Source organism: Aplidium turbinatum, chromosome 1 (genome assembly GCF_918807975.1).
Source record: "Aplidium turbinatum chromosome 1, kaAplTurb1.1, whole genome shotgun sequence".
Classification (NCBI taxonomy): Eukaryota; Metazoa; Chordata; class Ascidiacea; order Aplousobranchia; family Polyclinidae; genus Aplidium; species Aplidium turbinatum.
The window spans coordinates 7,310,074-7,333,037 of NC_137472.1; the positions used below are offsets into that span (position 1 = coordinate 7,310,074).

At 36.4% G+C, this 22,964-nt stretch overlaps 1 protein-coding gene across 1 annotated transcript; it reads right to left on the minus strand.

The window, feature by feature from the left end:
- Positions 1-19,684: 19,684 nt before the first annotated feature.
- On the minus strand, positions 19,685-20,507 carry LOC145770683 (uncharacterized). Its single transcript, XM_082582415.1, has 2 exons — positions 20,164-20,507; positions 19,685-19,859 (listed from the first exon to the last, which is right to left on the minus strand). Exons 1-2 carry the CDS (start codon positions 20,505-20,507, stop codon positions 19,685-19,687), a joined length of 519 nt encoding a protein of 172 aa, XP_082438541.1.
- Positions 20,508-22,964: the final 2,457 nt, after the last annotated feature.

The window sequence follows — 22,964 nt, forward strand, 5'->3', positions numbered from 1 at the left end:
CGATCCCCGATGTATAAAAACAATGTAAAGAAAACTAATATAACACACGCCATGCGTAGGCTACAAAGCATCAATATTACGTGATAAAATGTTAATTATCAAGCATCATTTGTCAATAATCGTGAACAAAATCTTTAGTTTTAATGATCGATGATCAACATGTTCATGTGATTTGTTGCTCATGAACTTTGTCTTTGCTGCATTTGGACGCGTAGCAATGACGAAATCTCCTTTATCTTTCTTGCAAGAAATGACGAGTATAGCCACGGATTCACTGCGCTGTTGATTGGGATGAGAAAGATGGCAGTTATCGGGTACGCCATGCCTGGTATTTCAAATCCACCAAACGACAGGAAGGACATAATGCAAATAGGAATCCAACACAAGAAGTCTGTGATCATAATGCGCACGATTGTTCCCGATAAGTCTTTGCTTCTTTTGGCTTGTGCTTGACTGACGGTGTTGACATTGCCTTGTCTACCTGCAACTATAATAATAATAATAAGTGGAGGTTGAGTATATTACTTTGTTTATGAATGTAAATTAAACAACAAGTAAGCAAAGCCAAGCAAAACAGCAACATACAAGGCAGTGTTTGGTAGGAAGCTTTATAATGTTGAATAAATAAATTATGTTCAAAAAAATACTTGTGACCAGGATTCGATTCCAAGTTGGATCATACCAACAACTTTAAAGTCGGTATCAATTGTACACCTTCTTAAGAGAAGCAGACCGAACAAGTCGATATCTGGTTAATATTGGCTTACATCTTAACTATGAAAAAGCTTTGGTAGAGATTTTGCTTTTTTAAACCTTAGACAAACAAAACAAAGTAACTTTTGCGAGTTTAACATGTTTTATGATCGTCGTCGTCATGTGAGCCTCTGGGGCCGAGGGTCTATCCTTTTACCACCCCAGACTCACGATGTTCCCGGATTACACTGGAAGGCTACTAGAGAGCAGCCAGTGGGTATCTGCTTGACTCGAAGACCCATGGTCTCTTCGCAGATTCCCGTTGCTGGAAATTCCTTTTTTATTGCTGTATTTATTGTATTATATCTACCAACGAAATAAAATCAATCAATCAATCAATCAAACCAGTCTTTGGTTTCATCATCCATGACATGCAGACCTTCCACTCCGTTAGGTGGCTTGATGATGGAACAGCTATTGATGATGTGGTCTGCGGTCTGCTCCTCGGCGCCACATTCATTGGAGGAGGAAGAGGCCATTCCCCATTAGTGCATGGATGAGCGGAAAAGCCCGACGCCCGTACGGAGACGGTTGAGGCGCACCCATGCCTGTCTTGGTAGTGTTAGACCAATAGGGCGTGTGTCGGTGTCAGGGATGAACGAATAGAGTCTGGTGGGGATGTTTTATGATAAAAAGATACAACAAAAATTAAAAAATCAACTCAAACGTTTTCGACACGTCAGGAATCATCGTCAGTATCTCATCAGGAATTACTGAAATCTGCAATATATATAAAATAAAAATTATGAAATAAATCTTACTATGGACTATAACTGTAATGACACTCCAGACTGAAAAGCACAAACTGAACAAGTGATTCAAGAATGATTTCGAGTAAATCGTAAGGCGGAAACAGATAGCATGAGCTGTAAAGTACAAGCATGTGACAAACAATCAAAAGACACAAAAAAGAACGATGAGCCACAGGCGAATGACTGCTGGTTAAAAGACGGATTATTACGTTTGACAAAGGCCGTGAGCACTTAAACCCCAACCTAACAACCAAAAGTGCAATTAAAGGGCGCTTCGCCTCTTGTGTAACGAGCACGGACAATGTATCGATCGACTAATTTAAAATCATTTCTTGAGACAGCTTTGAATTTCAGACTAAGATCATGGAAACCTTAAGAATCAAACGTAATAATTCGTCTCTCAACCGGCAGTTATACGCCTGTGGCTCATCGTTCCTTTTGTGTGTGTTCCAATTTTTTGTCACATGCCTGTACTTTACACCTCATGTGATCTGTTTCCGGCCGTATAATTTACTTGTAATCATTTTTGTATCGCTTTTTCAGTTTGTGCTTTTCAGTCCTGAGTGTCGTTACAGTTATAGTGAATAATCAGATTTATCTTATAATTTTAATTTTATGTTCATTGCAGATTTAAATAATTCCTAATGAGGACAGTGTCGAAAACGTTTGAGCTGATTTTTAATTATGTTAATTCTCTTTATCATAAAACATGCTAAACATGCTAAAGTAACTTTGTTTTGTTTGTTTATCTTAAATATGATTCAATGGAATATAAGAAAAAAGCAAATAACAACCAAACGAATAACAACAGCAACTTCCGGGCAACAAAAAATAAGCAATATCTTCATTATTATTTACCAGTGCAACCATATTACCTTGTTTCTTTTGGTAACTTGCAGCATAGTAAAGTATCACATAAACAATGAACATGTAGAAGAAAGCTGCAAAATTCACCATTAAGATCCCAAACGAGTAGACGAATGCCGGTTCGTTTGAAGCGCCGTAATATCTGATAAATATAAAGATGAAGATGCAGGCTTACAAAAACATATCGAAAGTATAAGCAATAAGTATAGTTAGTATAAATTAGGTGTAAATTCCAACACTTTGTTTCCAAAGAAAGATATTGGAGGAAAAGCACAAAATTTTCTCAAAACTTTAACACGTGACCCTTGAAATCGAAACGGGCTCTTCGCTCACACGTATCGAGTTGTCGATTGAAATTATCTGAAGCTGGAGGTGAAGATGAAGGCGAAGTTACGAGATGAGATTGTATTTGTATTGAGGCAAGCAAATTTGTAACAATTGCGAAAATGTAACAATATGAATCGGTTCTAAAGTTCTAGTGCTACAGTGGAAAACATGGCAAGGGATCAGTTGTAGTTTATCTTGAAAACGCCGACCATCCCACTCAGAGAAATCAAGAACGTATCTGGAAGCAAACCTTAGTTCTCAGAGCTAGGTGTGTTGTGCAAAAGTGTTGCCAAATTTTCTCCATATTTTCAGGCAAAAAGGCTAATCTTAATTAACTAGCTCAAAAATCAGACTTATTTCTAGTCAAGCTTTGACTAAAATTTGCAGAAACTGTTTGATTTGTCTGAAATTCTAGAATGATCAATTGTCAACTCAACAATCAAGTGTAAGCAAGGATAACAAAAAAATAACTGATCAAAATATTGGTGCTGATAAATTTAAACCAATTATCCCTGCAGAGATAACAACTCAAAAAGAAATACCAAATGTAGTAAACTGTACACTCATTGTTTGACTCATCCAGTGATGCTACCCTTAGATAAGCTGATGATGTTGCACAACAGCAGCTTGTTTGATAAATTCCCTTTTTTTTCAGGTTGTAGTGTAACATCTTAAAATTTCAACATTGCTGGAATGATGAGTTGTCGAATTAAATTTGTAATCTTTTAGAAATCTTGTGTTTGCAAATCTACTGAAATGAGTTAACAAGCAAGCATTAATGATATGCACCCTACTCTGAGAAGGTAGTTTCGCATCCCGTACATGTAGAAATTCCTGATCCCACTATACCCGATTGGTATTGTTCTCGCAACTAAATCACAAAACGGTAAAAACTTGTGAATCATTGAATTTCGGTCGTTATCTTGTTCTTACTTATAAGGCAGTAAACCGGGTAACATATCTCAACTGTTGCAACCAGTGCACTGTATCAGTGTTTGGATCTAGTAGGTCTACATATCCTGTAGGTCGAAGAATTGAACAGTGATGTATATGGTCGTCATGGCACCAGGTCACATGTTTTTAGTTTTTCCATCGACTCCTGAGTTTTGTGATCGTTGTCCGTTTCATTTGCTTCCAGCAAAGAGCACGCGAAAAAAAAGTATTTAGGCGTATAGAATACAACCTTTTTAAACTTCACAACAGTTAGGTTTTACGTCAAAAGTTAGGTGCACATTAATTGCAGTTCATTTGCAAGAGGCGTCCTCATAAACTCATTTATTTTTTTTATATTGAGTTTCTGCTTTTTTCCAATCATCCGCATTCAAAATTGCCAAGTAAATAGTAAAAACAAGTTTGGACTTTATGTCTTCGAACTTACCATAATCATAATTACATATCATCAGTGCAATAACAAAAAAATGTGACTTATTAATGATCGTTTTTGCGTCGATTCTATGTTCAAAGACGTCAACTGCTCAAAAAAATATAATGCATATGGATTAACGTCACTTTACAATGAAGTAGTGTGTCTCGTTGTCAAAGTTTCTAGAATCATGATAATGAAGCAACTTCAACAAAGTGTGCTTAATTCCAGATGAAGCTAAATTTTATTTTAAAATTTTTATTTTGTTTAATTTTAAGTTGAAGGTATTTTTTGCCATGACACCAGTACACTTACTGCAAGTGTTAGTTCATTTATCTTTGTTTTCACCGATTTCATTGATGTCTATTGGTATGCATAGCATATTTTCACATATAAACTAGGTGGGCAATTGCCCACCTAATCCCTTTGCTTGCCCCCCTAGCCCTTTCTTTGCCCACCTAGTTTGAAACTAGGTGGGCAATTTTTAAGACTTAATTTTTGTTTAAGTTAGATCCAAGTTAAAGAATGAACAGCTAAATGGAAACCTCCAGCATACATTTAGAACTTATCAAGCCTACCTTTGACTTTACTTATAATGTTCCATTCAAGCAGATTAATTATCAATTTGTGTTGTGAGTACCTCATATTTTGTGTGAGATTGTAAATGTCTGAATTACCGAAGTTTGTTTCCTGATTTTCATTAAAATAAAATACCATCAGCTCTTTAGAATCATCTAATTCTGCAAAGATTCAACTCATTGTACTATCTTAGCAGTTGTGTTTCATATACTGTATTATTATTACTGTATTATCATATTGTTTCTTTTATGGCTATTATCATAGTTGTTTCTTTTTACTTTAGTACAAGAGACCTCTGCAACTAAATGTCGCTAGATTAAATTTTATTAGATTACACAGGCCAACAAAAAAGATAAAAAATTTTGTGTCTGCAATGTAAGATGTGATTTGGGGTATATTGAGGCTGCTGATTTCAAAAATCACAGATTTTACCCATCACATCAAGTTTTTGAGATTTTTGCATGATATTTTTTCTCATAATTTTGGCTTTTTGGCCGAATTTTCTCTTACTGTTACCGTTTTGTAAAGACCTTATGAGCCAATAGTGTTTGAAAATTTGTCATAATCATGGAAATGATTTTATTTTGTAACATTTGAAGATGTATGATGACACCATGACCATTGGGGTGACCTACCTATCTTCAGAAGGTAGCCTACACTAGTCAGAAGACCCCCTGGCTAGATAGTCCACTGGTCAAAAAAGTCACATAGACCGTCTGGCTAATGGACCATCTGTCTATGGTAGACCATCCAATTTATGTATCTTCTGAGAACTGGTCCATAAACCACCCCTTACAGGCAGGGTTACATTCACGTTGTCAGTACCACTCTACTTTTGATATATAACATCGGTTTTATCTTTTTTGCTGAACGTGGAGATTTAAGCTTATGTAAAACTTGTCTATAACTCATTCTTTTTTGAATTTTCATGTATTTAGATTTTTTCATATTATCAAGGTGTTAATTCTGTTTGTGGTATGAATAAGTAGCAGGATGGCATCTTCAAGGAGAAAATGTGAAAATGACCCTGATGTTTTTTGTTACATATGTGGCAGTTATACTGTTCCTAACCAAAGGCAAACCATAACAAATTTTGTGAAACAAGCATATCTTGCATATTTCAAAATTCGCCTGGGTAATCAGGACAAATCATGGGCTCCACATACTGCATGTAAAGCTTGTGTGGAAAACCTAAGACGATAGATCAATGGAAATCCTAAATCAACTCACAACATTCACGAAAATCATGCAAGCGAAAGTTTGTCCCAGAGTAACGTTTCCCAAAACTGCATGTGAATTTCCTTTTTTCTGTAGAACTGAACCTATTTTTAAGTGTCTATTCTATTCAATTTCTTCAATTTTATTTTTCTTTGCTGGCGCAAACATAATAGCGAATGACATTACAAACACACAACTGTAGCACCAACAAAAGGAAAAGATGGCAAAATCAAAAGGTTTAAAATATGCATTGGAGATTTGCAAAGCCACCAAACCTACTTCTTAACACGAAAAAAATAACAATGTAGCCTACTCTTGTAAAAAAAAGAACGTTGAACGTTTAGTGTTAGCAGATAAACTTTGAAGAATTGGGTTCAAGTTACCAGAAGTCAATAAAATAAAAAAATAAAAAAAATAAAACTGGTCTTGAAATACCTCAATGTTTTCATTAATATTATATTTGTATGTCTTGTGTAGACTTTAGACTTTATCGCAGACCTTGTTGACGAAAATGGGTTCAAATTCCATGAAACGCCATAGTCTACCAATACAGATCAGGAGTCCATTTTATCAATTTTTACCAAAAAAGCATACAGATATCATGAAATCCTGATGTGATACAAAAAATCTGATGTGATTTTTGTATCACATCAGCACCCAAAATATCACATCAATTCAGCACCCAAAATATATCCTAGAATGACATTTACTATGCTGACACAAAAAGTGTGTTGGCTTGTGTTATTATTTATAAAATATTGTGGGCAGGGATGAATATAGGAATCAATTATGGGTCTCAAATGTTTAGTCTAGGTATAATATGCCTTTTTACCCACAATTTGCCTGAGAAATCTACTAAGCTTGCATAGTTTACGCTCGGGAAAAAATGCCCTTTTTTCCATCATTTACGCGCGAAAAGTGCCCTTTTTAACATAACTCTCGCGCTAAAACTGCCCTTTTTTTAAAATTTGCCCACCTAGTCCCAATTTGTGAAAAGATGCTATGTTGGTATGAGTGTTTATGCGTGCGCCACCTGTTTCTCAATGTAGTAAACTAAAAGCATTGTTGGACAAAAATTTCCGTTAGGGTGAGTCTTTCTTTTGCAATATTTGTTACACAACTTGACATCAATCCGTGACTTTCGTGAATATATCAACAGTTTCAACACTAAAAAAAAAAACCTATTGAAACCATAACCTTTTGCATCTAACAAAACAAACGTTCAAGACAAACATTCAAGGCAGTGCAATAACTTCGCCAGTCGGGGCCCGGTGCAAGCATCTATCTATTAATCTCCTGCTCATAGTATTCAATTGAGCTGCTTTTGTCTGTAAAGGGATCATTGGTTTTTTCCTATGATATTTAAATAATTTTATACTTTTTCGTGTTCAAATCTGTCAACAATTGGAATACAGTTTCTCCAAGGTTGCATTGTCAAACATAAACTGTGATTGCAGATCTTCAAAATCGAAATAATGCCATACCAAGAATTTTGTAGGGGCAATAGTAGGTTGCAGGAATAACTTTGACATGTTAATGTTAATCTTCATCCTCGGACTGGGAAAGCTTCTTGCAGAGCTTAATCCTAGTAGTTTCGCATACTTGTGGAGGCTTTGAATCACTGACGCAGGCCCGGTCACCAAGATTGACAGAGTGAAATTTCCAATTGTTGAAGTCTTGTTGCTGGGGATTATTCCATTTTTTTTTTTATTCCATTTTTCCATTTTTAAAAAAAAAAAAAAATTCCATTCATTAGATGCCGCTGAATGAAGAGCCGTCTTTAACTTGCGTTGCTCAAACGCTCACCCCGAGAGTCGAACCAGCGCCGCTTGATCTTAAAGCTTCTTCGTTCCAAAAGTCAGGCGCTAACCAACCGAGCTATCGGGGCGGACGACTTTTGACATAATATCATGAAAAGCATATCAAAATAGACGTCTCAAGTACTCATAAATATATATATCTCATATCTCATAAATATAAGCCATTTTTAGGCGTTTTTACATTTCAAAGTAATTGCACTAACATTTATATTGCACTAACATTAACATATATATAACTAGCATTGCACGAAAGTGAGTAATGCTCACTTTCTGATGTTACAGGGGGCTCAAACAAGATAGAAAAGTAGAAAAGTGTCAATAACAACAACAACCTCTTTCATTTATCTTTTGAGTCCTGAAGATGGCATTTGATAAAGTTTCTTGACCTGTTATGTGATCTTCTCCTGCTCGATTTGGATGCCCTGACGACCTTATTACCCTGATCCGTACTTTCCATGATGATATGCTTGGCAGAGTCTGTTTCCAAAAAATCCTGTCCAATCCATTCCCTATTATAGATGGTCTCAAGCAGTCTCAAGCGTTCTTGCACCTTTATGTTTTTCACTGTATGCTGCTGCAATGCTAAACGAGGTCCCGCAAACCTCCTCTGGTATCAACGTGCGCTGTCGCATGGACGGAGGGCTCTTCAATCTTGCTCGCTTCCGTGCAAAGTCGAAAACCGCTGCACATACAATTCGTGAGTTACAGTATGCCGATGACAATGCCACACCTGCTTTTACTCCTGATGATCTCCAAACGATAGCCACCATCTACAACAACTCTTATGAGCATTTTGGAATGGAAGTTAACATTGACTAAACAAAGATACTCAACCAAACGCCCCCCGATCACACCTACCATTTGCTGGACCGCACATGTCGTGCGGATGGACCCAACAAGGCTTCTTCGAATAATGCTTTATGGTAAATTGGAGACTGAGAAAGATTCTCCGGAAGACCAAAAATAAGATACAAAAATTCAGAACTTTTTGAAGAAAACAAGATACAAAAATTCCAAGAAAAACGAAACACTAGAAAAGAAAACCTACAACTACTACGTCCCCCACTCTCAATATAATGTGACTTTTTCCCACGTGTTTTACATCATAGACTTGGCCTCCAAAGCCACATACGACATCACCATCCATAGACAAATTCGATTTGAAGATGAAACCAATGCTCGGGTCACGAGCTGGAACCAACGACGAAAAATAAGAAGCAGTTGATAGAAAACTTGGTTCCAAAAATTGATATGTCGTCACCACTGATTTCATTCCTTTGCCCCAAATTGAAAACACTAACTTTATAACTGTTGGAGCCTGGCTGCTGTCAGATTCGAAATGAAAGCGAGTGTGTTCCAAGAATTGAAAATTTGTGATTGTAACTATTACGTCACAAAATAATAAATACAAATAATGAACATGCTGTTTGATTTGGTATCAACATATAAGTTCCATTAGAACAAAATGAGGCACTCAAAACAAAAGCAGAAAGTGGCTAAATTGGGGCCCTAAGTAAGTCACTGTGCGACAAAAACCTAAAGTAATAAACAAAAATTTTGCACGAAACAGACTATTAGCCTGCGTGTAGATTCATAACAAAATAACAAGTTTACTTTAGTTTTAACACAAATATATTACAATAAAATATAGCGATGTGGTGCCCCTTGCCCTTGGGCCCGATGCCTTGCACCTGAAGCACTGGTTGTAGTTACGGCCCTGATTCAAGGTCGGTTGTTTTTGTTTCAAAAATCTTCTGCTGTAAAATTGTCAAAAATTGTCAAATATCTTGTCAAAAATCTTCTTCTTCCACTTACCTTGGCAAGCAAACTCCATCGGTGCTGTAATATCCAAATGATCCGAATGTGGTTTGGGAGGACTCCTCACAATAATAAGGAACAACTAAAGACTTGTTGAATATATTGCAAAAGCTTGCAATGGACAGAAAACTGACTTCTTGAATAGTTTGTCTTTCACCAGGAAGCTCGTTTGCAGTTTCAATCAAATTCTTTAGTTGTTTTGCACTGACGGACTGTGGTATGTAAGGTTGATCTATGACAATTTCAGTTGCCAGGATGTTGGAGATTGATGGGAACGTTGGAATGACTGCAAGAAGTATTGACAAGACCCATAAGCATGCGATTATGGAACTGAGACGCCTCCAACTCATTAACTTCGCTTTGAAAGGTTTCCAAACTACATACAATCGATACGATGACATCACAATCAACATTGAAACCGACATCTGACTTGAAACTGCAGCAAGGACACCAGCGAACACACAATGATTGCTGAGTAACCAATTTCGTTTCTGCTCACAATAAATTCCAGAGAACTCAACTGATTTTGAAGCAATAAATAAAAGATAGAAACCCATCAGGAAATCTGACACTGCTAAGTTTAGGAGCATGATGTTGAAACAGAGACCAGATGTACTTGAAGAAGCGTTTGCGTTTCGATTGGCTTCACCAATGTCTACAGATGTTTTGATGATTACACTCAAGTTTCCCACCACCGCTGATATCATTATGATCCACAAAGCAACTCGAAAAGATGTGTTTCCAATAAGTTCGGTTTGTGATGAAATACTTGAGCTTGTGACAAGACATTCGTCCGTGTAATCGTCACAATCAAAAGCTCCATCAAACACTTTATAAGTTGGAAGAAATGTTTTGTCTTCGTCACAATAAAAATGTGTCAGAGATGAACAATTCAACTCATCGATCAAATTGTCGCAATTCTTCACTAAATTGCATCTGTAAGTATAAGACAGCGAGTTGAAACTATTTTTTGAATTTATTTTTATCTTAAGTTATAATAGGATGGTACAGAGTTGAAAGCAGTGACGTAGTCAGAAAGAAAATTTTAAGAGTGCAAAACTAATTTTCCAAGGAAAAAAATTTTAATGTTTATCATGAAGAGTTTGTTTAAAAACAACTTCCGAATGCAGCCAAATACTGTTTATCGTTTGTGAGTTACAAACAACGTCACAGCAGTTTGTTCTTCAGGTGTTGCAAAGCAGTTCATTCAGCATATCCAAGGTTTTGTTAAGATCTCGTTCTATGGAAAGCAGAACACACTTATCTGCAGAAACACACTGAGGTCAAAAACACCAAATAAGTGCAAAGCAGACAGCGCTTTTACCATAAAATAACGATTACTATTTTTGTGGTTCTTGGAAAACTGCTATTCCACTATTGAGTAAATAATAGAAAAGACTCTTTGTGACGAATTACCGCAACATATTGTGAATGAAACTGGGGAAACTTTGCAGGAGTTCCCCTGAGGTTTCAACAAGACTTTCAACTTCAAGACGAATGTTTTTTGGATGAAGCAAAGTTTTTTATATGAAACCACATTCAACATGAAATACAATGCCATTAAAATATTATATTAAATTTTTTAAAAATGTATTTGTTTGGGCTTGTAGCTGACACAGAGTGTTGTCCGATCCGCTCATACACAGCTGTTAATACAACAGCAACATCACAAGCACAGTGGTGGTAGGGATGATCTGAGTACAAAGTCTATAATCCTGCATATAATGGTTTATTGTAATTCCAAGCGGATAAATGCAGCGCAACTTTAACTAAAAACAACAGAACCCACAGAAAATATCATCACCGTCAAAATATCGTCAGATCAAAATTAAGCGTAGACCGGTCCATACCAATTGATTGAGCAACAACATAACATGTAATATTATAATAAACAAAGATTAAAATAAAGCGAGCGTTTTCGGCTACACATATAGCCCTTATCAAGCCTAAAAAAATATTGCATTGTATAGGTAAGAAGTATTTGAGAAACATACAGTATAACAAAAATATGGTGTGATCTAAACAGTAAAACAAACTACTTATCTTGCTCACATGAAATGACAAACTGGAAACCCGGCACAACGGATCAAGTATTTGAAAGAGAAAAAATAATTGTTCAGATAGGAAATGTACAAACATATTAGACTATCGCAAAATGGACAGAAACACACACGAGACAATTGCACAAACAAAGTGTAGAATTTTGCCGCAAATTCTACGTTAGAGAATATCTTTCTCACTGGCACCAAACAGAGCATCGGATTATTGTATGCGTCGCTTATGTATGATCACAAACAGACAAAGGTCATTTAGACATTGAATTAACATTGGCCATGCAATTCTAACGTTTAAATAGATGATGAAGAACGCCGATTAATTCTCAGCCTGCTTAAATTCTCAGCCTGCACGGTGACATAAAGTTGATTTTTTACAAAAGTAAAAGTTAAAAATAGCGTTTCTGAAGCAACAAAATACAGATTCTGGTACCTTTTTATGAGTCAGGCCTTTGCAAACGAAGTTTCTTGTCTAAAAACTGACAGCAAGCCATTATTTAAACTTGTTTCTTGGAAAAAATAAAGGATTGCTAAAATGCAATTGTTTTTGTACAATCCGATAGACCACCAAAGGGAGATATCAATTCAAGTAGGCTAAACGCAAGCTTTATGTCTGTAAAAGTAACCTAATAATCTACTAACACAAAAGCACGGTTGGCGATTCAGAGGTTTTCTAGAGACATCAAGCATCGCTTGGTCGGCTGATACTTGGCATGATATTCAAGGCGACTATAAAATTAACACAAAGCACAATACGCGAAGCACAAGACGTGACAAGTTAACCTTTATTAGCACAGGGATTTTAGGTAACTTAATCGGCCCAGATGTTGACAAATTGTCAACATGGCATTTCCTTGTATTTTTCGATACAAATGCTCTGGTCTCAAAGTGAAGTTGTAATTTTAGATGATTTGATGTTAATAAAACCCAGAACAACCGTTAATGCTAATTGGGAGGTCTGCTTCCTACCCAGGACATAGTTTTAACTTACTAGCTCTCGGATAATATGCAAAGAAATCTCAACAAGCGAAGTTTTGCCACGTATATTTCAAACACAAAAACGAAGAAACGTGGAGCACTACAACAAATTGTTCAGCATTCCAAGCAATATTGGTTCTTCTGAAGTTTTCTGTGGCTTGGGCAAACTCATCGGCTACAAGTGACACATGCAGATCGAGTATGCTTTGCACATCTGTAGCATCTTCTCCGTTTGATACTTTGATCTGTGCGATTGAAAGCGCTTGAAGTAGCAGCATCGATGAACCCCACTTTTCGGCAAGTAGTTTAGTTTCTCCCGCCAATTTTCTTTTTTTGACATACGGTTAGTTGTTTGAGAAAGTTGTTTGAGAAAATTTGCTTTTTTCTTACTTTTCCAGTTGTCTCTCATTATGAGACATGCGTTGTTACTGGCAACATTTATCAAATTGAAATTTATAACCATTGGCCAACGATTTGTTTTCTTCAAGCAATTGAATTCTTCACAGTTTTCATCAAGAGTTTCAACTCCACCTTTATGCTTGTCATAATCCATGATAACTGAAGGTTTCCTGTGAGAGTCAGTGATGGGAACAGAAGAGTGTGAAAAAGATATCATGAGGACATTCCTGTTTCGTTTTGATGCATATGACAAAAGCAGAAACTTGTTCAAATGGTAATACAACATTTCAGTACTTTCCGCCTCTCTTCCCCTTGCTGATTTGAGATGCGATGGAACTTCATGGCGATTAACCATTACTGTTCCTAGCAATGTAAGATTTTAAAGCAAAAGATTGCAAACCAATCCATGAGATGTAAAATATCTGTCAACGTATATATCCGACCACTACCAAAGTAAACGTAACGCAGGTTTATCACTACATTATCTGCAAGATTTCTGTGGGGAGCCGAGTCGTGTTCACTTTCGGAATAAATAATGCCACTTAGAGCAAAACCTGATGTGGCTTCACACAGCCAAAAGAACTTTTGATCATATTTCCTTGGTTTCGATGGCGTGTAGCCTATGTTCTTCCAAGAATTTCGCCTCGATATCCGACCAGTTGTTCATCCACAGTCAATGCTTCCTTAGGAATGTAGACGTTGCGCAGGCTACTGTTGAATGGTTTCCATACCTCTCGAATAGCAGCTGCATCGTAGCAGAAATTTGAATCGAGTTAGTGCCATAGCCACTCTATAAAATAGCCTACTATTAAGAGGATCCCACAATTGACGTAAATCGATGAAGTTATCTCTGTCCAAGCTAGCACGTATCATAATTGCAAGACCTGTCTCAACTTCTTCAATTGTGAAGTTTTTGTGTACAGAATTAGGCAAATTCTTACATTCGTGTCTCACGTCCCTTGCTTTTCTGTTCATCTCACGTACTATCTAGTACAAAGTATAATTTCAGGCCGATAAAATAATTTGAAGGTATCCACTTCAAGTTCAGGAGCAGCATCAATCCGAGGCTGTTGCTTCAATATATTTCTTCTTCTGAGCCCGCCTGGAAAAGGATTGGCGTATAAGGTTGCATTGCCAGCTGTTATTGGTACTTTATCTTCTATGATCTGTTACTTTATCTTCTTTAGCTGTTATCTTCATCTTCTGAGGAACCATCATTAGATTCTTAATCTGCATCACTACCAGTCTCGTTATCTTCACTTTCTTCCTCAAAGACATCTATATCAAACTCTTCCAAAGGTAGTTCATCAACATCTGGTTGAACTCACATTCACTACTGCTTGTAGACTCAGCACTAGAGTTTCTATCAACATCATCAGAAGTTATTTGCAGTTCTTAGGGCCTCTTGAAATGAAAATCTTCTCTGTCTGTCCATCAGTAAATTTGCACCTTACTGTAATTAACCGAAACAACCTTTGAATTTCAAATAGTTAGTATTTCATGCCAAGTATCTTGTAAGAGCTAATTAGAGGTAAGGCAAACGTTTCCGACACAACTGCTATATTTATTTATAATTTATTTCCGACACAACTGCTGTATTTTTCTTCTAAGTTATAGCAACTGGCAGTCTAACTCCTCCTATTGACTAGGACCTAGGTGACTAGGATGACTAGGTCACTAGGTGACTAGGACCTAGTCAGACAGCGATTCACTAAATGCACGTGCAACTTTCCTGCAAGTCGCACGTTATCACATTGTGATAATACCTAGCTGCTGCATAGTGGCTTTAAATTCCAAACTCCTGTTGTTTCTGATTGTTGAAATTTTGTCAACAGATGTGCCGATTAAGTTAAAACGCAAATAACTCATCGTGGAAACAATTTAACGTTTTGAAATTGCTACAGCAGTAAGCTACTCAGAAGTTCTCCTTCGTTACTGGATGTTGCTGAGCTAGTGCATCAGGGGCGAGAGCAATCTTGCACAAAAAAGTCTATGTTGACAAAATGTCGACGCATGTGCTGATAATGGTTAATTCATCACTGCTATAAATATGTTAATGTTAGTGCAATATAAATGTTAGTGCAATAACTTTGAAATGTAAAACGCCCAAAAATGCCTTATATTTATGAGCAAAAGTAATTTTTTGTTTAGTTTAGCATTACTCTATGTGAAAATTCAAAAATTTTAATTTTAAAGCTATTTTCGGGAAATTAGAATCAAAACCGACTTTCTGACGGTTTTTTCATCTCAAACAATTTATTTCAATAAAGTGGTTGGGTAAAAAATGAATTTCTATACTCACAATGCACATGGCTATTATCTTGTAAAATATTTTGGCTCTTTGATTTTCACAGCTCCCGGTATTAACGATTAATTAACACGGGGCTAACATAGCCGGCGACGCACTTTCCGCGTACGTAAACAGCTCGTATTAAGATAGAGTTAAAGTATACTAGGGTTAAGTTCAAACGTCCTATATAAGTTCACTTGCTCGCATGATGCAAGTTCTACATACATTGGTATGTCCAAACGACATTTGATTACGAAAATAGAAGAGCATCTGAATTTAAGTAATTTTAGGAAAAATATGCTACGAAAGATCATATTCGGAACTGTCAACTGTGCTCAAACAATAAACCCTAATTAAAGTCTTTCATTGAAGTCAACCTTCGTTGAAGTTTTTCCTGATTGTTTAAAATTGTTGATCCGAATTCCACACAACGATCAACGAGGCATTAATTATTGATTCTTCCAATCCACAGCTCAACTGGCACTTTTTTTGCCGGCGGAGCCTCTTATCTTTTAACCCTATCTTAGTACGAGCTGTTTTCGTACGCAAAAAGTACGTCACGAGCTATCTTAGCCCCGTGCTAATTAATCGCTAATAACGGGAGCTATGAAAATCACAGAGCCAAAATATTTTACAAGATAATAGCCATGTGTATTGTGCGTATAGAAATTAAATTTTTACCCTACAAATTTATTGAAATGAGGCATTTGTGGGCGTTTTTACATTTCAAATTAATTGCACTAACATTAACATATACAGTATTATACTGTCACTAGTATTGATCGAAAATGTGTAGCCACCTGAGACGAAATGCTTATTGTGAAGGGCAAGAAGGTAGAAAAATGGCCAGTGTAGGTTTAAAAAATTCGCAAAGAACAAAATTTCACATTTCTAGCATATTTCCTTCTGTAAGATATTTCAGTGCTAGAGTGGGGCGTCCTCATAAAACCCCGTGTCGCTACAAATAAAGTTAAGCGGAAAAGAGTTTTAAATTTCAATTGAAAATACCATTCAACTTTAAATGTTTTGTAGACAGGAAAAATCTTGAAGTTAAATTTCGAAGCAACAAATTTGGACAAATTTGTAGCAAAACGTTAAATAGAAATGAGTGAGCACACATTTTATTCATCATTTAATTTGATCTTCAAATTTTCTGCTTTTCTAGTGACCACCCTGTAGCTTTGCATGAAACTAGCTTTTCCCATGACGCTGTGAAACGTAAGCTCACTACTCTCAATGAAAATCCATGAAAACATACGCAATATAAAACACTAGCCCAAAACCCGCAACCAAATCAAAACTAGTACAAAAACCACAACCGCGACTGCTGAATCTTTCCCGCTACTCCGAAACAAAACTAGCCTAATTCACTGGGAAAACCGCCGAATTGGCATCTTTGATCTCACTTAGGAACATGATGGTTACGATACAGTGCATGTGACGCAATAAATGGTATTGTTCGTTTATAATTATGAAACCTCAATTTGTTTACATAACAATTCAATTACTATTCTATTCACCTGTCTCCCGCACAATGATCATGATAAACTGGTGATGAAGGATCGTTTTCGTCACAATGCTTCAAAAGAGGACAAAACATTTCATCGCTTTCGTCTTGGCAGTCTACAGCTCTATCGCATGCAAACCTGGACACTGGCCCGCAACGACCACCACCAAACACGTCACGGCATAAACCTTGTAGTTGTGGGTTTGGTTGACCACCATTCCGATCGCAATTTCGCCAATCGCAGTAAGGTGATTCCTCTGGAACAGAAACACACGTTGGAGTTAATTCGTTTCATTTTATTATCAAATATAAAAAATAAACTAACGTTTTTTTCCTCTCAGATAGTTTTAAAGATTTATTGTAAACTGCATAATTAACTTTTCACATTTTCAATATTATCAAATAACTTTCAACTTAAATTCTTTTACTCAAATATTGTAATTTGGTTTCATAAAGTTGCTGAGCAAAAGTTACGATTCAACTATCGTAATAATTATTTAATATAATGAATTACAATTAAATGCATTCTTTTTTTAATGATGACCAAAGCAATGACATCATCTGAAACGTGTGATGACGAGATTTTACATTGTCATCATTTTGTTTCAGTTTCGTAATAAAGAAGAGTAAAAAATTAGCGACACATGATTAATCAGATATCAAATTTTGGAATACTCAATAACACAAAGGAATAGGCTACATCTTTACTTCTTTGAAATGACATGTTCGAAAGCAATGGAGACTAACGACAATGTCAGCTAAACACTGGAATGCACAATCTATTTACTTCCTAACATGCCAATCATGAGTTAGTTTGACTTTTGTTATTGTGAAGTTAAAACAAACTTTTATTGCGTTATTTCCCTGTTTGCGCCCTCAAAGTCTGTAATTATTTGACAGTGCGCCAGCAGTGGGCTTCTGTAAGCGTGTATTTGGTAATGTGTTTGACTACGAAGTTGTTAAGAAGGCTACCATTACCTTACTTAATTACCGTGCATTGGAAATCCTACCAGCAAGCTAATCTCTAATAAATTGTAGACCAGGGGTATCCAAATTGTGGTTCACGGGCCAAATTCGGCCGTTATACGTTTTTGTATGGCCCACGCTTGTTATTGCACAATGTGTTATTTTTGACCCGGAGACACACATAAGTCATATCAATCCAATTGGCATTTAAAACAAATATACAATAATTATGACAGAATATTCTTACAGACAAAAGTAAAATTGGAATCAGTATTGCGTCATCACTGCAAAGTCAACGATATAATTATTCATCACTCGCTAAATGAAAGTGAAAAGCTGCAAACTTGCAACGTGGAAATTTTTGTACACGTGATTGGTAAAAATTGTAACTGTTTACAACTGGCCACGTTATTTGGAGAGTTGAACTGGTGTAGGCCTACTATATTTTCATCCCCTAAAAAGAGGACAACTTTCGCAAGCTAGTAAAATGCAAGTAGAAGTTTACGTTTAAGAATCTTTTACATTTGTTTGGATAATTATAGGCATATGCAACAAAAGTAAAAGCTAAAACACAAGACAAATTTATTTTAAAGATTTATCGAGTGAATATTTTGCAGCTCTCTTATACGGCCTGATTTGTTATATTCTGCAAGGCTTTTCCATACTTTTCCAACTTTGGCAAATGTCTAAATGAAGATTTTAAAAATGTCATGTTTTTGCCTATTTTCCAGGTGACAATTAGTTTCAGCATCACAAGGGCATTAACATGACCAATAAAATTTCAGTCAGATTGTTTATCACCTGTTTACTTGTTCTCAATTTTTACTGCTTCTTCAAGGCAACAAAAAAACCTTGCCCAGCACTCACGCAAGTTAGGGGCCCCTCTATTTTTCAATCCGGACCTAGATCTATGTTATTTTTTCTACAAAAACGCTACTCAGCTCCAGGATACCAATTAATTGACAGTATTTCCATTGCGTTTCAGATTACATTCACTGACTCACATAAGTGTGTAGGCAATTGTTGCTTTGGTATATAACATGATCTCTAAATGTAAATATGTTTGGTTGCTTGCAGGTGTCTTTTATGAATCTATAGTGTGAGGTTTACAGCTGGGTGGTTACAATAACTGACTTTTTTTACAAACTTTGAAATTCATTGAGTTTAAAGGGGCACTGCAACGAAAATATATAGCTTTTGTATTCATAGATCTTTATGAGAAAAAGCGATTTGTAACAATAAAATTTTTTTGGGGTTTGTCATTAGCTCAAAAATCTAATAAAAGGGATATTGATTTAAAGGATTCTGATTGGTCAAAATCTTTGATGACGTACTTGGTTGTTCAGGCAGAATTCAGAACCACTAGTTTGTATACAAATAAACTATAAACAAGTGGGCTACTTAATACAAGAACAATTTTATACTTAAGTTTTACTCGTTGAGATGGTTTTTTGTATGGCTCCCGGTTGTAGTAACGGAAGAAACGTGAAAGGGGTACACTTTCATCGTTTACCTCTGAATAATGACGACAAGCTTAAAAAATGGATCTCTGCGATGAAACTCAGAAACCCACCTGTAAACGAGCACTTCCGTGTGTGCAGCGACCATTTTCTGGCCAGCGATTACCAGCGTGATCTACGGGCATAGCTACAGGGCACCACATCTAAAGTTAGGAAGGGTTAAGACAGGGGTCACCAAACTTTTTTCTCTGAGGGCCGGATTGCTGCGAGATTAATAGCTGCGGGCCGGATGCAAATTTTTAAGAGATATACAACTATTTAGAATCTTCATTGACTTGAATTGAGCACAATAAATAACAAAGTCAGCGGTGGAATAGCAAAGTTGTGATGAAAATCGAAAGGTTGCTGGAAATTTCTTTTAACGGTTTGAATATAAATACTGTCCCAAGCAAAACACTGGAGAGGTGGAAACTGTGTTTACAAAAGAATTTTTATTAATAATACAATAACCAGCAAAATAGCTTTCATTTTCATTAAAAATCATCAGGCAAGTGGTCATCAATGGCTTCTTTGTATCCTTCGTACTGGCCATCTTCTTCAGGAAATCTGTTGCGGAATGCACAGGCAGGAATTACTTTACGTCTCTTTCGACCCAATTTTCCATATATCCAGAAGTTGAAGCTGCGATAAGCAACATATCTGTACAACCTGTAAAAGAAAATGTGATTTACCGAGAAGTGTAAAATCATCATTTTTTTTCATTGCAACATTATCAGTAAATCACAATGTAGAAAAGCCCTAGGCTAGAACTTTAGAACATAGGGTAAGAATGGAAACCTTAGGATTTGAGACCCAGGCAAGGGTGCATGTACAGTGGTAGGCTAACTCTGGTTTCTTGATTTTTTACATTACCATAGGCTATGTGTAACACACATATTTAAGAACAAACTTCACCATTTGGGTTCTAAAACTGCCAAGTTTGGATAATATTTTACAAACTATCTACACTGACCTGTTTGAGATTGGATCTCGGAGATCCTCGCCAACCACATCCTTTAGTGCAGCCATAATTGCATCTAAGACTTCTGTATCCAGGCATATCTTTTCAAAGCTGCCGACCTGGTTTATGCATTGGCGGGCTATGTCCGTTTTGGCTAACACGGCGTCAATCTCCTGGCGACATTCATTTTCCATCATTGTTGGCATGATAGCACAATTTCCACACTTACACCATTTCAAATTATCCATCCGACTGCTGTCGCTGGCACTGTCGGAGCTCGAATCCGAATCACAGTCATCTCTGTCAAGGCGCTGTCTTTTTGGTTCAAACAAAAATCCTTTTCTGATTTCAGACATCTTTAAAGATTACGACTTGTGCAACGCTTCCAGTGTTAATGTATGAAGCTACCAACTGAGTGAACAACCAACTACGTCATACGGCACATAGCGTCATCCGGTGGCTGATTTTATTTTCGTTATATTTGCCAAACAAAAACGTTTATCAAAAAATTTTTTCGAAAAAGATAATACTCAAACACCAAAGAATCAACAAAAAAATTTTTATTTTTCATTTCAGGTCCCCTTTATCCTAGCATTTGGAAGATCATGTCTGTGAAGTCTCCATCAAAAATTTGGTTTCCATCAGGGCCATGTTAACCACTCCTGTACCCCCCGGCCGGGAGGGGACCACGGCTGATTAGGAGCCCACCCAATTCAGTCAGTTTAATTTTTTTGACTTAACAAAAAATAGAAACGCTGCTACAAAAGATGGATATGTATTAGCTTAAACCATGCAAGGCCGTATTTATTGCTTCCCAACCCCCCGACTGGGACCCACTCATATTTATTTTGTGCAGCGTTTATTGTGTTGTAACTTTACATGTACCAGCAACATGTAAAATTATGAAATATGCTTTAGATCAACACATGACATATCCTCGGATTGCAATAGAAACACTCACAGATTTGATGTTGTATTGTCTTGACAATGTTATCACGCAAAACGGTGAGAGTTTCTATAAGCAATCAGAGGGTATAATAACAGGTGACAACCATTCTGTATCGATCGCCAACATTGCCATGCACTACGTCATCAAAACAGCTTCCAACACACTGAAACAAGCAGAAATATTCAAACGCTTTATAGATGACATAATTTGGATATCATTTGGCCAAAAGACCACAGAATTGATAAAACACAGATTAATTACAGCATTTCACGATCACGACTTGGAACTTACTTTCAGAGAAGTCAACACCTCCCAAACTGGTAAAAATGTTGAGTTCTACAGTAGATGTTAACCACCGCATTTGTAAAACATCAAACTTTAGATTTGTAACCACCAACTACACCAAAGAAACAGCTATAGACCGCTTGTACTTCAATGATAAATCACACCACCCCACATCTACATTTAAGGCAATCATACATGGAGAAGCATTACGACTCAGGAGATTGAATGAAACACAACACGATTATACTGCAGCACTTGAACAACTTAAAAACAAAGCTTTGAAATCAAACTTTTCCCAAAGACTTACAAAAGAAAAAGTTCAACTTGCTGAAAAATATACAGAACGGATATCTAAACCCACTGAAAAAAATGCAACCAAAGCTAACAGAGTAATCTGACCTACATCATTTCCTAATTTACTCAAGACCACCAACGCAGAAAAAAAAAACTACAACCCAATCAAATGATTACATATAAAAAGCCAAGCACGCTGGGAAATTTACTTGCAAAATACAAAAATAATTGCCTTGAATACAAAACTACCAACCTATGGCTAGTTGGCTACTCCAAACCATGCGGCAAATGTGCATTAAGAGGTAACCATGGAGCGCATAAGCTCGATAAAATAATGCACTTTTATTAAATGTAAACCCAACAAAAATTGTAGTCTCAAACGTAAATTAGCTTGCAAAATTACGGGATATACATTTCAACATGCACAATATGTCACGAACGCTAAGTAGGACAAACTATGACAAAGTTTTCCACACGTTGGGCCACACGTAGATCTATTTGGATTAGCTTTGATTACTTTGATAAATCCTGCAAAAAAATCAGCATTATTGAAACATTATGCAAAATTCTACAACATTGAACTGAAAAAGAAACCAGCTCTGACAGACTGCTTTGTCGTTACTTTCGCCGAACAACTAAACAAAAATTATTTAGATATGGCTGAAGATAAATGGCTACATAAAATCAAAGCCACCATTAACATATGGAAATTGATTCGACCAACCACTTAGTCTGTTTTGTTACTCTCATGTCATCAGCAACCTCCGATCCCTGTAGTGTAAAGTCTTCGATGATGCCAATTCGCATTTATTCCTTTTGACGTTATATCATTATATATCAATGTAAACTGATTGCAACGGACTGTAAATTAAATAGCGTTTTTCTTTGTATTCATCTTGTTAAACTGTTGTAATTTACTTGATGGATGATAATGTTTATGCATTTCTTGAATTTTGTACCAGTATATTGTTGGAAATCGTGGCAGAAGACCAGTTTAACCCTATCTTAATACGAGCTGATTTCGTACGCAGAAAGTACGTCACGGGCTATCTTAGCCCCGTTCAAATTAATCGCTAATAACGGGAGCTACAAAAATTACAGAGCCAAAATATTTTACAAGATAATAGCAATCTGTATATAGAAATTAAATTTTTACCCAACAAATTTATTGAAATAAAGCGTTTGAGATGAAAAGACGCCAGAAAGTCGGTTTTTATACTACTTTCCAAAAAATAGCTTCAAAATTGAAAATTTTATTTTGAATTATAACATAATGTAATGCTAA